This window comes from Theropithecus gelada, chromosome 19 (genome assembly GCF_003255815.1).
Source record: "Theropithecus gelada isolate Dixy chromosome 19, Tgel_1.0, whole genome shotgun sequence".
NCBI classification, from domain to species: Eukaryota; Metazoa; Chordata; class Mammalia; order Primates; family Cercopithecidae; genus Theropithecus; species Theropithecus gelada.
The window spans coordinates 45,558,135-45,576,089 of record NC_037687.1 but is presented as its reverse complement, the minus strand read 5'-3'; the positions used below and the strand labels follow the sequence as shown (position 1 = coordinate 45,576,089).

The following is a 17,955-nucleotide window of genomic DNA, read 5'->3' as shown; positions in this document are numbered from 1 at the left end:
TCTCACTTAATGCTCACCCACGAGGTGGGGGTGCTGCCCTTTGGCTCACCTGCCACACCTGGGAACTGATACCCAAGGTCACACAGCTAGAAAGTAGAAGAGCTAGAATTTGAGCTTATGTAATCTGTTTCCAGAGCCTGAATACCTGACTACTTGGTCATCCAAAATAAAATTGAGATTTTAATTGGTATTTGCTTGTATCAGATGATTTTGTTTCCCTATTTGGAGGGATTCAGAATTTCAAAATTCCTCAATCAGTTCACATCAGTAGATTGCTAAATAATTCTATATTTTGTGCTGGTATAGAAATCTGTGTATATTATTGCGTATGTATCCATATCTAGTCATTCACTCTATGGAGTTGAGAAAATCTCTGAGAGTGATTGATGATCATTACTAAAGAAGTTCAAATGACATAATTAGGGTGTATTTAAAATGCTCTTCTTGAGCCAGGCGTGGTGGCTCATGCCTGTAATCCCAACACTTTGGGAGGCTGAGGTGGACGGATCTCCTGAGGTCAGGAGTTCAAGACCAGCCTGAGCAACATGGCAAAACCCCATCTCTACTAAAAATACAAAAATTAAGGCCGGGCGCGGTGGCTCAAGCCTGTAATCCCAGCACTTTGGGAGGCCGAGGCGGGTGGATCACGAGGTCAGGAGATCGAGACCATCCCTGGCTAACATAGTGAAACCCCGTCTCTACTAAAAATACAAAAAAAAAAAAAAAAAACTAGCTGGGCGTGGTGGCGGCGCCTGTAGTCCCAGCTACTCGGAGGCTGAGGCAGGAGAATGGCGTGAACCCAGGAGGCAGAGCTTGCAGTGAGCCGAGATCGTGCCACTGCACCCCAGCCTGGGCGACACAGCGAGACTCCGTCTCAAAAAAAAAAAAAAAAAAAAATTAGCTGGGTGTAGTGGCGGGCACCTATAATCCCAGCTACTCAGGAGGCTGAGGCAGAAGAATTGCTTGAACTCAGGAGGTGGAGGTTGCAGTGAGCTGAGATTGTGTCAGTGCACTCCAGTCTAGGCAACAGAGCAAGGCTGCGTCTCAAAAAAAAAAAAAGTTGCCCTTCTCCCAGGAGTTCCAGACTAGCCTGGGCAACATAGCAAGACTCCACGTCTACAAAAAATTTAAAAATTAGTTGAGTGTGGTGGTGTGCACCTGCCTGTGTGGTCCCAGCTACTGGGGAGGCTTGAAGCAGGAGAATCACATAAGCCTGAGGGGTCGAGGCTGCAGTGAGCTATGTTCATGCCACTGGTCTGCAGCTTAGATGATAGAGTGAGACCATGTCTCAAAAAACATATAAATAAAATGCTCTTCTTTTAAGGATGATTGTATAAATGCATTTTTACAAAATTTAGAACCTTGCATGGCTTTGTCTTGAGGTGTGAACTCTCTTCTTATCAATCTATAGCATACAATGTTACAGCTGATGAAGGAAGCAGGCTGCTATAATGGAATCACATCCAGGGATGATTTTCCTGTGACTGAAGTGCTGAACCAGGTTTGCCCATCCACATGGCGGGGTGCCTGCAAGACGGCGGTGCAGCTGCTGTTTGGCCAGGCTGGACTGGTGAGTGAGTGTGGGTGGTGGATGATAGGTGGAATACCAAGATGTTTCAGGCATATGAGGATGTGGTGCAGACACATGTGTGAAAATATTGAATAATTTAAAAAGTTATTTGGTGCTATGGAATTTAGACCAGGAAGGTAGACAAGGTAAAGGAAGAGCAGCATTTAAAAAATCTCTTTAAAAAGAAAAATCAGGCCAGGCGCAGTGGCTCAAGCCTGTAATCCCAGCACTTTGGGAGGCCGAGACGGTCAGATCACGAGGTCAGGAGATCGAGACCATCCTGGCTAACACGGTGAAACCCGTCTCTACTAAAAATACAAAAAACTAGCCAGGCGAGGTGGCGGGTGCCTGTAGTCACAGCTACTCGGGAGGCTGAGGCAGGAGAATGGCGTGAACCCGAGAGGAGGAGCTTGCAGTGAGCTGAGATCTGGCCACTGCACTCCAGCCTGGGCGACAGAGCAAGACTCCGTCTCAAAAAAAAAAAAAAAAAAGAAAAAGAAAAAGAAAAATCAGATTGATAATACATATTTGCAGGGAACCTAGTTGCAAAATGATGCTATGGGCTTTGCTCATTTTAAGAAAACTATTACAGGCTGGGCCCCATAGGTCATGCCTGTAGTCCCAGCACTTTGGCAGGAGGATTGCTTAAGTCTAGGAGTTTTTTGTTTTTTTTTTTTTTTTTTTTGAGGCGGAGTCTCGCTCTGTGGCCCAGGCTGGAGTGCAGTGGCCGGATCTCAGCTCACTGCAAGCTCCGCCTCCCGGGTTCACGCCATTCTCCTGCCTCAGCCTCCCGAGTAGCTGGGACTACAGGCGCCCGCCACCTCGCCCGGCTAGATTTTTGTGTTTTTTAGTAGAGACGGGGTTTCACTGTGTTAGCCAGGATGGTCTCGATCTCCTGACCTCGTGATCCACCCGTCTCGGCCTCCCAAAGTGCTGGGATTACAGGCTTGAGCCACCGCGCCCGGCCAAGTCTAGGAGTTTTAAATCAGCCTGGGCAACATAGTGAGACCTTGCCTCTATTTTTTTCTTTTTTTTTTTTGTGATAGACTCTTGCTCTGTCACCCAGGCTGCAGTGCAGTGACACGATCTCAACTCGCCGCAACCTCTGCCTCCTAGGTTTGAGTGATTCTCCTGCCTTAGCTTCCCAAGTAACTGAGATTACAGGTGCCCGCCACCACACCCGGGTAATTTTTTTTTTTGAGATGGAGTCTCGCTGTGTTGCACAGGCTGCAGTGCAGTGGCGTGATCTCGGCTCACCACAACCTCTGCCTCCCGGGTTCAAGTGATTCTTCTCCCTCAGCCTCACGAGTAGCTGGAACTACAGGTATGCACCACCATGCCTGGCTAATTTTTGTATTTTTTAGTAGAGACAAGGTTTCACTATGTTGGCCAGGCTGGTCTCGAACTCCTGACCTCGTGATCCGTCCACTTAGGCATCCCAAACTGCTAGAATTACAGGCATGAGCCACCATACCTGGCCCTTAAAAAAAAAAAAAAAAGAAAAGAAAAATTACATTAGTAATAATTTGACAGGGCCCCTTAACCTAGCCCCTATTCTGGACCTACATTGGATGTCTGTTGCTCAAACATCCCATGCTTCTTCCTGTCCCAGGCCTGTGCTCTTGATGCCCCTTTTATCTGAAAATACTCTTCTTTCTGATTATCATGTGGGTCACTCCTTATCTTCCTGGTGTCAGCTCCAAAATCACCTCCTCTGAGAGGCCTACCTTGACCACAATGGTATAAGTAGTGCCCTGATCCAGTCACTGTATACCAGTTCTGTTTATCTCCTTCTTAGCAGTAAAGTAACATCAACTAAAAAATAATGATTTGTTCATCTTTCAGAGGAAAAAAAACTTTGGCCAGAGTTGAGTGGGTCAGGAGATCAACATCTGAAACCACCATGTAGCTTTTTGTTTGCACCACTGACCCATAGAATGTTATGTATTTGATCTCCCTTTCTAGTAAATGACAACTTTTGAAAAAGATATGGTGGCAGGGCATGGTGGCTCACACCTACCTGTAATCCCAACCCTTTGGGAGGCCGAGGCAGGTAGATCACCTGAGGTCAGGAGTTCAAGACCAGCCTGGCCAGCATGGCGGAACCTCGTCTCTAAAAATACAAAAATTAGCCAGGTGTGGTGGCGGGCACCTGTAATCCCAGCTACTTGAGAGGCTGAAGCATGGGAATCACTTGAGCCCAGGAGTCAGAGGTTGCAATGAGCCGAGATTGCGCCACTGCACTCCAGCCTGGGTGATAGAGTACGACCCAGTCTCAAAAAAAAAAAAAAGATACGGCATTTCAGTCAGAGGTTGGAAGGACCTAATTGGAGATTAAGAAAATTAAAGAACTTGTTTTTTAGTCTGATTCCTACTTTATTCACATAAAGAGCTATTGAGGGTATGCTGTCCTTTTGTTTCAAGCGGGTCAGGGCTCAGGCAGCCCAGCTCCGGGTGGGGCTGCCTTGTGGAGACTCAGATGAGGGCCTGTTCACAGTAATGAGTTACATTTCCTTTGGGATCTTTTCCTCAGTATAGGGACCTCCAAAAGAAGTAGTAAACCAGACATGCCTTGCTGAAGCATGGAAAAGCCCATTGGCTTTACGATACTGATCTATACTCCCAGAGACCATTTAGCTGAAACTGCAAGGACCATGCCAATGAGTTCCCCTGAAAGAAGTGTGCAAAATAAGGCCAAAAGGCACAAAGGCTATTTTGAGAAAACACTGTAGGTTAAAAAAAAAAAGTTCCATGTTACTCAGAGAGCAGAAACTTCTTCCTAGTTCCTTGCGTCTTGATTGCAGGATGCTTTTATGTGTGACTTTAGGTTGTGGTTCTGGGGATGGGAGGAGAGAGGAAACACCTGTGTGGTCCAACAATGGCTATTCCTTTGACAGGAAGTTTTTTCCAAAGGTCATTGCAGATCAGCTATGGGAACTCTTTAAACCAGTGAAAGCTGGCTGCATTAGAGGCTGAGTTTGGAATATGAAACACAACTCTATACAGTTTTACCCCTTCTGAAATATTACAGATTTGGTTTTTAAATATTTTATGATTTTTAAAAACATTCTTGGCCGGGTGCGGTGGCTCAAGCCTGTAATCCCAGCACTTTGGGAGGCCGAGGCAGGTGGATCACAAGGTCAGGAGATCGAGACCATCCTGGCTAACATGGTGAAACCCCCGTCTCTACTAAAAGTATAAAAAAACTAGCCGGGCGTGGTGGCGGGCGCCTGTAGTCCCAGCTACTCGGAGGCTGAGGCGGGAGAATAGCGTGAACCCGGGAGGCGGAGCTTGCAGTGAGCCGAGATTGCGCCACTGCACTCCAGCCTGGGCCACACAGCAAGACTCCATCTCAAAAAAAAAATAATAAAATAAAATAAAAACATTCTTTTAGTTATTTGAAATATATTCATCACTTTGTCAGACTCTAGATTACATAGGATACTCTATCACCTATCTAGTATTAAAGACTCTTCCTGGAAATAAGAGGAAATTATTCAAAAAGGGGTTAGTTCTTCCTCTGTCCTGAAGTAGTTCAGTTTTTATTGATAGTTGAGGATAAAATAATCTTTAAAAAAAGTTTCATCCACTTCTGGGCATGTCATGACAAATGGGCTTATCGAAGCATTGGTTTGACTTTTTTTTTTTTTTTTTTTTTTTTGAGATGGAGTCTCGCTCTGTCGCCCAGGCTGGAGTGCAGTGGCACGATCTCAGCTCCCTGCAACCTCTGCCTCCCGGGTTCAAGCAGTTCTCCTGCCTCAGCCTCCCAAGTAGCTTGCACTGCAGGACCACCACGCCTGGCTAATTTTTGTATTTTTAGCGGAGATGGGGGTTTCACCATGTTGGCCATGGTGGTCTCAAACTCCTGACCTCAAGTGATCCACCCACCTAAGCCTCCCAATGTGCTGGGATTACAGGCCTGAGCCACTGCACCCAGCCTGGTTTGACTTTCAGTGATACTTTTACTTCTTTTAAGTGCATAAAGTAAAAAATACTAAGATAAAGGACACACATTAATTCCTCCTAATTAACATATTTATAGTTTGGAAAAAGTGCTAGAGGTGCTTGCCAGTTCAGTAAATCCCATGCCCAGAATGTGGTTTGTGTTTGTTGAAATGTTCTTAGATTTGGTCATCTTTACTGCTTGCTGTTGTCTTCGTGGGGCTCTGACTGGCCTTGGCATAACTAGGCTGCTAGGGGAATAGTTCTTAGAGAGTCATTTTATGTATTGGATTTTATTCTGATGCGTTTTCCTCTCTGAAAGCTGGTTGTTGTTATTTGTTGTTTTTTTCTATCTTAGGTGGTGGTTGACACAGCACAGATTGAGAATAAAGAAGCCTATGCCCCCCAGATCAGTTTAGAAGGCTCTAGAATCGTGGTTCAAGTCCCATCCACATGGTAACGTGCCTCTTACTTTCACCGGAGCCTAAGCTCTCACTGACGTTTGCACATCTTTGAAATGATGGCCTTGTTTTGAACAATCCCCACGCTGGCTGACGCAGCAAGTCTTGCTGCACATGCAGGTTTATGGGCAGCAGTGGTATGTTAGTGGCATGTGTCATGATTATTGGTCTATGATGAGAAAGCCAAGAGGTCTGAAAAATGATCTCATTGACCATAAGGTAACTAAAATGTTATATATTCTTGGATCATAATGAGCAGTATTATCTTTGTTACTGAGTCTACAGCATTTAAACATAGTATATCATTTTCTCTCACCCAGTGTTCACTAAAGCTGAGTAGAGAACACAGAATTCCTTCTCCTCTGTTCCAACTACAACCCTGATGATCTTGAGCTCATGTTATGACACACCCAATGTCTTTACAAATCTTGGGACAGTCATTTTTAGATATTATATTTGTAACACTTATAATAGATAAAAGATTGTTCTTAATTTTTTTTGTTTTTAAAGTTCCTACAAATCAGAAGAAAATGGTCAAGGGACATGAACAGCTAAGTCAGAAAAGAAGACATATGATCAACAAATAGATTAAGAAAATGTAATGGCCAGGTGTGGTGGCTCACACCTGTAATCCTATCACTTTGGGAGGCCAAGGCAGGCAGATTGCCTGAGGTCAGGAGTTTGAGACCAGCCTGCCCAATGTGGTGAAACCCCGTCTCTACTAAAAATACAAAAATTATCCAGGCATGGTGGCGGGGGCCTGTAATCCCAGCTAATCAGGAAGCTGAGGCACAAGAATCGCTTGAACCCGGAAGGTGGAGTTTGCAGTGAACTGAGATTGCACTATTGCACTCCAGCCTGGGCGATAGAGCAAAACTGTCTCAAAAAAAATAATAATAATAATCAGAGACAAAGTAAAGAAACCATATGGGGCCAGGTGGGGTGGCTCACACCTGTAATAATTCCAGCACTTTGGAAGGTCATAGCAGGTGGATTGCCTGAGGTCAGGAGTTCGAGACCAGCCTGGCCAATGTGGCGAAACCCCGTCTCTACTAAAAATACAAAAATTAGCCCAGCATGGTGGCGTGCACCTGTAATCCCAGCTTGAGGCAGGAGAACTGCTTAAGCCTGGGTGACAGAGATTGCAGTGAGCAGAGATCGTGCCACTGCACTCCAGCCTGGGTGACAGAGCGAGACCCCATCTCCAAAAAAAAAAAAAATATGTCATTTTGCCCAGAATATTGTTAACTTGTTTTAGAATAACTATACTAAATATAGTGACAATACTAGTTAGAGCCAGACTGTGAAAACAGGCAAAAGGGTTGTTGAATAAATACAGCCTTTCTGGAGGGCAGTTTAGTATATTAGAAGCCTAAAATAAGGGATATGACCTCAATAATTCCAGTTTTGCCTCTAGAAATTTATCTTTGTGATATGTATTCACATTCAACTATAAGGATGAGCATCATAGTTTTATTAATAAACAGGAAAAATTAAGCATATATTGGAAGGCATTTGCTATTAAAATGGTAATCTGCATGAATATTTAGCTATAAGAGAAAATATTTAAATCATTTAAGTAGGCAGAAATACTAAGGAACAAAGAGGCGCCGTTGGTGCCTATGTGAACTAAAATGGTAGTTGGGTAAGGCATACAAGTTGTATTTAAACCATTTGTTCTTTTTTTTTTTCTTTTCCTTTTTTTTCGAGATGGAGTCTTGGTCTGTCACCAGGCTGGCGTGCAATGGCACAGTCTCAGCTCACTGCAGCCTCTTCTGCCTGGGTTCCAGTGATTCCTCTGCCTCAGCCTTTTGGGTAGCTGGGATTACAGGCACACGGCACCACGCCTGGCTAATTTTTGTACTTTTAGTAGAGACAGGGTTTCACCATGTTGGCCAGGCTGGTCTTGAACTCCTGACCTCAGGTGATCCACCCGCCTTGGCCTCCCACAGTGCTGGAATTACAGGCGTGAGCCACCGCGCCTGGCCCATTTGTTCTTGAAATGTAAGAGTACAGGCCGGGCGCGGTGGCTCATGCCTGTAATCCCAGCACTTTGGGAGGCCGAGACGGGCGGATCACTAGGTCAGGAGATCGAGACCATCCTGGCTAACACGGTGAAACCCCGTCTCTACTAAAAATACAAAAAACTAGCCGGGCGAGGTGGCGGGCGCCTGTGGTCCCAGCTACTCTGGAGGCTGAGGCAGGAGAATGGCGTAAACCTGGGAGGCGGAGCTTGCAGTGAGCTGAGATCCGGACACTGCACTCCAGCCTGGGCGACAGAGCCAGACTCAGTCTCAACAACAACAACAACAAAAAATGTAAGAGTACAATAGTAGATTCTGTAAAAAATGTTTAGAGTCTATGAATATATTAAGTAAAGATTGGCAGTTCACTTTGTGTCCTAAAACCTCCCTTCTATAAGTACTCTGCCACCAAAAAGTTTTTATGTTTTTAAATTAATTTTTTTTTGGTAGAGACTAGATGTCACGCTGTCCCCTAGACTGGAGGGCAGTGGTGTGATCATGGCTTTCTGTAGCCTTGAACTCCTGGTCTCGAGCAATCCTACCACCCTAGCCTCTCAAGTAGCTGGGACTACAGGCATGCGCCACCATGCCCGGCTAATTTTTAAGTTTTTTTGTAGAGATGAGGTCTCACTATATTGGCCAGCATGGTCTGAAATGCGTGGGTTCAAGTGATCCCACTGCCTTGGCCTCCCAAAGTGCTGGGATTGCAGGCATGAGCTACTGTACCTGGCCCAAAATTTTAAGTTAATTATAGGGTGGCATACTGTGTCCTGAAATTAATGGTAATTTATACACATATTTTCATTTCTATCAAACAGTAAACCAGAGGCTCACTTTTCTGTAAGATTTTTGTGTTCCTAAATTCTTTTTTTTTTTTCTTTTGTAGTCAGTGTTCTACTGAAATGTGTTCCTGATTTTTTTTTTTTGAGATAGTTTTGTTCTTGTTGCCCAGGCTGGAGTGCAATGGCACTGTCTCGGCTCACTGCAACCTCCGTCTCCTGGGTTCAAATGATTTTCCTGCCTCAGCTTCCTTAGTAGCTGGGATTACAGGCACCCACCTGCATGCCCAGCTAATGATTTTTGTATTTTTAGTAGAGATGGGGTTTCACCATGTTAACCAAGCTGGTCTCAAACTCATGACCTTGGGTAATCCACCCGCCTTGGCTTCCCAAAGTGCTGGGATTACAGGCGTGAGCCACTGCACCCGGCCCTGAATTCTTAAATTTTTCCAATTCAGGCTGTCATTGGAAAATGTTAAAACTTAATCAGAATTCTCATTTTGAAGAAAACAGTTTGAACTTTTGGATGGTTGGGTGAATATAAACAGCCAATGCAAAAATGGCTAACACTTCGGTTTATTTTGAAAACTCTCCCTGTGGGGTTGATTTCCTTTGTAACTCATTGCACCCTCACAAAAAAGACCTTGTAGACTGTGAGTCTTTGCAGAGGCTCCCTCTGCTGGCTGCTTTTGGTAATTTTGCAAAATTTTAATTCTTTTGTTTTTTTCAAATTACAGAATACTGTATGTGCTTGTTGGGAAGAATACAAACAGAAATGATTGCTTTACTCCACCAGGAGAAAAAGGATATTGCTATCTATCCATGCTTCATTTCACTGAATATTTACTGAATACTTATTGTGTACCAGACACTGTTCTGGGCTCTGGGAATTTAATTATGAGCAAGACACACAGGGTCCCTGCTCCTCATAAACCAACTTGAGAATAGAGAAGGGGGAGACAGCTGTTAAGTATAAGAGATGAGTTCAAACACAGGCAGGCATATGATGGAAATGAGAGGAGAGCGCCAATATATGATAGAGAATAAGTGGGATAGAGATTGGGGGGAGACTTTTAGACGAGTCAGTCTGGAAGGGGTTCTGACGATATGACGTTGGATTTGAGAGGAGCCTGCCATGGAGAGAGCAGATGGGGAGCACACTTCAGGCAGAAGGAATGCCAGTGCAGAGGCTTCAGGAGTGAACCAGCATGGAACGAGATGCACTAGGTGGTGATAAGGATGGGAAGTTATAGATGTCAAGACTTGCAGGGCCCTTGAGGGAACTGGGCTTTTAATCTAAGAACAGGTACAGGGTTTTAAGCAAGTCTTGATGATTTGTCAGCAGAATGGGTTTAGCCACTTAAGGGCATTTTATTGATCAGCTCAAGACTGATGAATAAAATAAAAATGCCAGTTTGTTGATTGTTGATTTTTCAGAAAGATTAATTATTATCACCAGGAACTGTAGTACTCTTTTCTGCATGGCCAACAAATGCTTTCCTAGTGGGCAAACATGTGACAAGCCAAGTCACAACGAGACTTGGCTTGGGAACAAGAGCAAATGTGTCCTAATTATCAGTGATTCCAGACGGAGAGAATTGGGTGCACTGAACCCTGGGCAGGCTCAGTTTCCAAGATTCTCTCTGAGGGGTCCAAGTCTAGCTGGGCACTAGCAGAGCTTGCGTTGTTGTTCACCCTTTCCTGTGCTTCAGAGCCTGGCTGACTCTCATTTCATGCTCTTACGCATTTCTTTGATACATTTCTTCCCAAGTCCAAGTCATGTTAGGGAGTACTGCTACCTCCTTGGATGACTTTGCAAGTGTTGAGTTCACCATTTAGCTCCTAGAGTGCCCAGGATTTGGCAGACATCATCTTCCTAGTAGACCTGTGCTGCTCAGACTGTTTTCCCTCTCAGAAAAGGGCTCTTGGCTGGACCAAGTGGGTCACACCTGTAATCCTAGCACTTTGGGAGGCTGAGGCAGGAGGATCACCTGAGCTAAGGAGTTCAGGACCAGCCTGAGCAACATAGTGAGACCCCGTCTCTACAAAAAAATTTAAAAATTAGCCGGGTGCGGTGGCACACGCCTGTAGTCCCTGCTACTTGGGAGGCTGACATGGGAAGATGGCTTGAGCCCAGGAGGTTGAGGATGCAGTGAACTTTGATCACACCACTGCAATCCAGCCTTGAGGACAGAGTGGGACTCTGTCTCAAAAAAAGGTTGGGGGGCTCTTGGTGTAGGTACCCTGAATGGACAGTGGAGACCCAAATGATGAGAAGCAGTTGGCCATATCCAAATCTCAGGAAAGAGAAATTCGGGCAAAGGCAGCAGCAAGAACAAAGGTCCTAGGTGTGGACAAACCCATCCAGGGAAAGAGAAGGCCTCACGGCTGGGACAAGGTGGAAGGGCTGGGCACAGAGGGCTTTGAGGACTGTGGTGAGGGTTTAGATTTTATTTCAATCACGATGAGATGCCGTTGAAGGGTTTTAAGCAGGGGAGTGATGTGCTTTGATTGGCACTATGGGAAGCTCGCTCTGGCTGCTATGTGAAGGATGGGCTTTGGAGGTACAGGAGTAAAGAAAAAGAGACCAGGTGAGAGCTTGGTCCTGAAACCCAGGAGTGGTGGTTTCCTGAAGCAGGGGGTTCATAAACAAGGTGGTGAGAAGTGCTTGGATTCTGGATGTGTATTATAAGAAGAGCTGTCAGGATTCACTGATGGATTACATGCAAGATGTGAGGAACTAGAGAGGATGTGTAAGTTTTGTGGTAGACAGTTGTGTTGTTTACTTATTGGAGAAGTCAGCAGGAATCAGAATGTCTGAGCTAGCACAGACCCCACAGGTTAAGGGCTCAGCCCTGCAAGGCTACTTCCCACTTCAGATGCCATCCACAAGTCCCAGGTGGTCACCCGACTTCTAACCAATTGGCTATAAGTTGAGGGTTCCCATAACCTCTAGGTTTGATATTTTGCTATAATGTCTCACAGAACTCAGTAAAACATTTAATTACATTTATGGTTTGTTATAAAGGATATTATAGCAGATACACAGCCAGGTGAAGAGGTGCATAGCGTGCAGTGTGTAGGATGGGGCCCCGAGCCTCCATGCCCTTGCCAGGTGTGCCCCATGCCCAGCATCTCAGTGTGTTCACCAGCGTGGAAGTTCTCAGAACCCGATGATCTAATGATTTTTATGGAGGCTTCATCATATAAGCAAGTCATCTTATTAGAACAAAAGACACTATCATCCAGGAAATCTCAAGGGTTTTAGGAGCTCTGTATGAGGAACTGGAGGCAGAGACCAAATATATATTCTGATATCACGAGACCTCAGAGCCTTTTGCTTCCTCCTCCTCTTGTGGAGCAGTGAGTTCCAGGGTCGGCCCTGTTGTTTTCTCCGTGTTCTTACAGTTACTGAATTTTTGTCGGGCGCGAGAAGTACATAAAAGTTGTAGCCTTTTCTATGAGACCTGCTTGAAACACCTTTGTAGAGAAGGGCAGCCAAGACTAATGCAGCCTAATCTGTGCCTAGGTGCCTGAAAGAAGACCCTGCCACCATGTCCCTGCTGCAGAGAAGCCTTGATCCTGAGAAGACCCTGGGTCTGGTGGATGTGCTCTACACAGCCGTGCTGGACCTAAACCGCTGGAGGGCTGGAAGGTTGGTGTCTGTGCGGGTCACTTAAATTGTCTGTGGTTTGCATTTAGATGCATACTGAGGGGACAGTGTGACTATGCACAATTTCATGTGTGCTTGTGTCACTGATAGTATGCGGTATTGTAAATAAGGCAATACGGACTTTTTAGTAACTTTTATTTTCAGAATAATTTAAAACCTGCAGCAAAGTGGCAAGAATGATACAAAGAACTGCTCCATGCCCTGTACCCAGATTATCCTATTTGCTAACATTTTTGCCTTCCTTTGTTTTGTCATTTGAGAGGAAGTCCATCAAGAGGACTTTTAACTCATATTCTCGTTATGAATTAAGAACAGAGAAATGTTTAGAAAATGTACTTATGTCTTTTAGAATTTGTTTTCTTTTTCAATCCGTTCTCTCAGGTTGAACTTGAAAAATGTGTATACATCTGGTAGGAGCCTTAAACATCTAGCCATGGCCCCTCTCCCTTCTCTTTTCTTTTCTTTTTTTTTTCTTTTCTGTCTTGGTCTTTGTGTTTGGTTTTGTCGTCTTGTCTTTATAGGATCTGGCTCTGTCACCCAGCCAGGCTGGAGTGTAGTGGTGCAATCTCAGCTCACTGCAGCCTCCCCCAGCTCCTGGGCTCAAGTCATCCTCCTACCTCAGCCTCCCGAGTAGCTGGGATTACAGGTGTGCGCCATGATGCCCAGCCAATTTTTGTATTTTTCATGAAGATGGGGTTTCGCCATGTTGGCCAGGCTGGTATCAAACTCCTGACCTCAAGTGATCTGCCTGCCTTGACCTCCCGAAGTGCTGGGATTACAGGCGTGAGCCACCATGCCCAACCTTTTCTCCCTTTCTTAACTCATGAGTACACAAAGGCCAGAATAGTGAAGTGACTTTTCCAGGGCCACACAGCCTTCACCTGCCTCAGCTCCTGCCCCATGCCCTTTCGCTCTGTAGGGCTCCATTTTAGTATGGGGAAAATGTGCTCAGGAAACTTTGAAAGTCACAGCCATCTTTTGGGACAACTTTGGTCCATAGTATCCCTGCATCCCCCCACCACCTCCCTCTGCTTTGTGGAGTTGTCCATTGTCCCTCTGCTGTATTTGCGTGGCTGTAGCCCCTGTCCTCCAGGTACAAAGCTAGCTTCTGCAAGTTGCATCCCCACATCTAGCCATGCTTTCCCCTCCTGTGCCACCATTAGAGGATTTCACTCAATCACACTCCTCAGGCCAGAATCCTAGCAGAACTTCCAGTCCTGCGTTAGACACTGTAGATTTCATACTTTCAAAACCCCTGGGTGTTCATTTATTTATAAAATAAGTGAACCTGATACCAACCAGAGAGGTTTTTCTTGCTCTCAACACCATTCTTAAATACAAAGAGGTCCATTCTATTATTTTATATATTTGTCTTTTTTTTTTTTTAAACAAATTTCTGTTTAAATAGGGAGCAAGCTTTACCCTGCATACAGATCCAGCTGCAAAGGGAGATCTGTGATTTTGGCAACCAGGCTGACCTGCCTTCTGGAAATGGAAACAAATCTTCAGGTGGCCTGCAGAAGACATTCTCCAAACTGACATCCCGGTTCACCAAGAAAGCTTCATGTACTAGCTCCAGCAGCAGCACAAATTATTCCATCCAAAATACCCCTTCTAAAAACATCTTCATAGCTGGATGTTCAGAAGAGAAGGCCAAAATGCCTGGCAATATTGATACAAGGTTACAAAGCATTTTGAACATTGGCAATTTCCCCAGGACTACAGACCCTTCACAGTCAGCTCAGAATTCCAGTAATCCAGTGGCCAATGGCTTTCTCATGGAGAGGCGTGAGAACTTCCTGCATGGAGATGATGGCAAGGATGAGAAGGGTATGAACTTACCAACTGATCAGGAAATGCAAGAGGTGATAGATTTTCTCTCGGGCTTTAACATGGGCCAGTCACATCAGGGCTCTCCGTTGGTGACAAGGCGTAATTCTGCTGCCACAGCCATGGTGACTGAGCAGAAGGCAGGAGCCATGCAGCCACAGCAGCCGTCACTGCCCGTGCCCCCTCCACCACGGGCACCCCAGGCTGGGGCACACACACCTCTGACACCCCAGCCAGGACTGGCACCTCAGCAGCAGTCCCCAAAGCAGCAACAACCTCAAGTCCAATACTACCAACACCTACTCCAGCCCATTGGACCGCAGCAGCCCCCGCCCCAGCCTCGGGCACCTGGGAAATGGGTACATGGCTCATCCCAACAGCCAGGGCAGACTGTTGGAGCAGGTCTGTCTCCTCTTGGTCAGTGGCCTGGCATATCTGATCTCAGTTCTGACTTGTACAGCTTGGGTCTGGTGAGCAGCTATATGGATAACGTGATGTCAGAGGTTCTGGGACAGAAGCCGCAGGGACCTAGAAATAACACATGGCCAAACCGTGACCAAAGCGATGGAGTCTTTGGAATGCTGGGAGAGATTTTGCCTTTCGATCCTGCAGGTATGTGAGGCCTCCCACCCCTCACCCAGTGTCAACAGCAAACGCAACTGCTGAGGTCTTCCCAGGGCTTGTCTACCGCAGCCTTACTTGTGAAGGTGAAATCACTTAATCCCCCTTTACGACCCTTTCTCACTGTGGAGGCGAGTGTGGGGCAGATCTAGCAAGAGTGGGAAACAGTGGTGAGAAAGGGGCTGAGAACGTGAGTGGACTATTTTTCTTACTTTATGGAGAACAGAACTGAGGCTAAGAGAGGTTACTTGAATAGCTCAAAGTCCCATAGTTCAAGTGGGCTCCAGTCTAGGCCTGCCCGCTCCCAGTAGCCAAGATCAACAGTCTTTTGTGGGGTGCTTTTTTCCTGATTATATAACCTGTTCTTTGCGATGCTTTTTTTTTTGCCTAAACTCTAGGGCTTATGATAGGTGACAGACACCCTCCTGCCTTCATAGAAAACAGCTTTTCCTGGCCTAGACAATGAAAATAACACCAGAGTCATCTTAAGAAATTAGAGAAGGAATTTACAAACAAGAACAAACTAGGAGGAGGAATTAAGGGGGAAAAGCCAAAAATAAGTAAATTAAAAAGAAAAATAGAGTAGAAATTGCAAATAACTCTAAAGGATCTTTGGAAGACCAATAAAATATATAAGCCAATTTATTCTAAGCTTGATTAAGAGAGAACAAAGAGAAACAAAATTAGGAAATAGGATACATTAAAAGCACTTTAGTGGCTCATGCCTGTAATCCCAGCACTTTGAGAGGCTGAGGTGGGAGGATCACTTGAGGCCAGGAGTTCAAGACCAGCCTGGTCAACATCACAAAACCCTCATCTCTAAACAAAAAATCAGCTGGGTGTGGTGGTGCTTAGGAAGCTGCAGCAGTAGCATCCCTTGACCCCAGGATTTTGAGGCTGCAGTGAGCTGTGATCATGCCACTACACCCCAGCCTGGATGACAGAGAGAGAGACCCTATTTCAAAAAAAAGCCACTTTAAGTCATTACCATCTAAGACTTAATAGCAATACATTTGGAAACTCAGCAGAAAATCGATTCTTTCCTAGCAAAATAGGCATTACAAAATTATACCAAGAAGTGGAAAACCTGGCCGGGCACGCTGTCTCATGCCTGTAATTCCAGCACTTTGGAAGGCTGAGGTAGGCAGATTGCAGGAGGTCAGGAGTTCAAGACCAGTTTGGCCAACATAGTTCTACAAAAAATAAAAAATTAGCCGGGTGTGGTGGCACATGCCTGTAGTCCCAGCGCCTTGAGGCTGAGGTGGGAAGATTGCTTGAGCTCAGGAGGTTGAGGCTGCAGTGAGCCATGATCACACCACAGCAGCCCAGCCTGGGCAACAAAGTGAGACTCTGTCTCTAAAAAATAAGTAAATAAATGAAAAACAAAAAAGACTATCTACCAAAAGCTAATAGCAAATAGTGCCTTACATAATGAAACAAAAATCATTTCAGTTAATATCAGGAATCAGACAAGGGCAACTGTTATCACCTGTAGCATGTAACTTTGTCTTGGACTTCACAGCAAATGCAGCAAGACAAAAAGCAATGAAATAAGTGGTCCAAGCTTTGGAAAATGATAGATTAAGCAGCACATCTTTTTGCTAATAATATAATTGAACCCCCCCCCCCCGCCAAAAAATCTAAAATTAGTAAGAGAATTTGTTAACATAGGTACATGCAAACTTTTTTCTCTAATTAAATAGCAAAAGGCATACAGAAGTAGAAAATGTATTTCATTCACAGGTGAGTACTGTGAAATGTTACAAATAAGTATAGCAAATACTTGTACAAGTAAATCCCCACCAGAAGAGATTCCTTGCTGAAACACCCCCGCACTTGTTACAGGAGGGAAGTTAATGCTGGGGTTAACACTCTTTTTTTTCTTTTTTTTTTTTTGAAACAGAGTCTCACGTTGTTGCCCAGGCTGGAGTGCAGTGGCACGATCCCCACTCACTGCAACCTCTGCCTCCTGGGCTCAAATGATTCTCCTGCCTCAGCCTCCTGAGTAGCTGGGACTACAGGCACCCACCACCACACCCGGCTAATTTTTATATTTTTAGTAGAGACGGGGTTTTGCCATGTTGGTCAAGCTGGTCTTGACCTCCTGATCTCCGGTGATCCACCCACCTCAGCCTCCCAAAGTGCTGAGATTACAGGCGTGAGCCACCGCACCTGACCATTGCTCGTGTCTTCTGAAAATTCTTCATGCCGCTGCTCCTGCTGTCTTGTGCTTGCTCCCCCTGGGTGGATGGATATAGGAAATCCTTGTGCCTGCAACCCTGGGCCACAAGAAGGGTAAACACCTCCATCCTGCTAAGAAACAGCAAGCCCACTGGCTACCACCCACTGCTGTGGGCACAGTGCGTTTTCTCTGATCATAAATGGTCTGTACATTTTTTGACTGTCATGTAACTAAATTCAGAATATAAACAGTATTTGTCAGAATCGTATCATATTTGAGGCCAGGCGCAGTGGCTCACGCCTGTAGTCTCAGCAGTTTGAGAGGCTGAGGCCAGCAGATTGCTTGAGGCCAGGAGTTCAAGACCAGCCTGGCCAATATGGTGAAACCCTGTCTCTACCAAAAGTACAAAAAAATTAGCCAGGTGTGGTAGTCCCAACCACCTGGGAGGCTGAGGCACGAGAATTACTTCAACCCGGGAGGCAGAGGTTGCAGTGAGCTGAGATGGCACCACTGCACTCCAGCTTGGATAACTAGAGTGAGACTCTTGTCTAAAAAAAAATTTTTTTTTAAGGCCGGGCGCGGTGGCTCACGCCTGTAATCCCAGCACTTTGGGAGGCCGAGGCAGGCGGATCACGAGGTCAGAAGATCGAGACCATCCTGGGTAACACGGTGAAACCCCATCTCTACTAAAAATACAAAAAACTAGCTGGGCGTGGTGGCGGGCGCCTGTACTCCCAGCTACTCGGGAGGCTGAGGTAGGAGAATGGCGTGAACCCGGGAGGCAGAGCTTGCAGTGAGCTGAGATCCGGCCACTGCACTCCAGCCCGGGTGACAGAGCGAGACTCCGTCTCAAAAAAAAAAAAAAAAAAAAAA

At 45.5% G+C, this 17,955-nt stretch overlaps 1 protein-coding gene across 1 annotated transcript in view; it reads left to right on the top strand.

Moving 5' to 3' along the window:
* Positions 1-17,955, top strand: part of KIAA0355 (KIAA0355 ortholog) — a 92,169-nt gene that overhangs the window by 63,992 nt on the left and 10,222 nt on the right. Inside the window, exons 8-11 of the mRNA XM_025368493.1 lie at positions 1,412-1,570; positions 5,871-5,968; positions 12,306-12,431; positions 13,858-14,891. Of these exons, the coding sequence (XP_025224278.1) occupies positions 1,412-1,570; positions 5,871-5,968; positions 12,306-12,431; positions 13,858-14,891 (1,417 nt within the window). The remainder of the gene's footprint in view (positions 1-1,411; positions 1,571-5,870; positions 5,969-12,305; positions 12,432-13,857; positions 14,892-17,955) is intronic.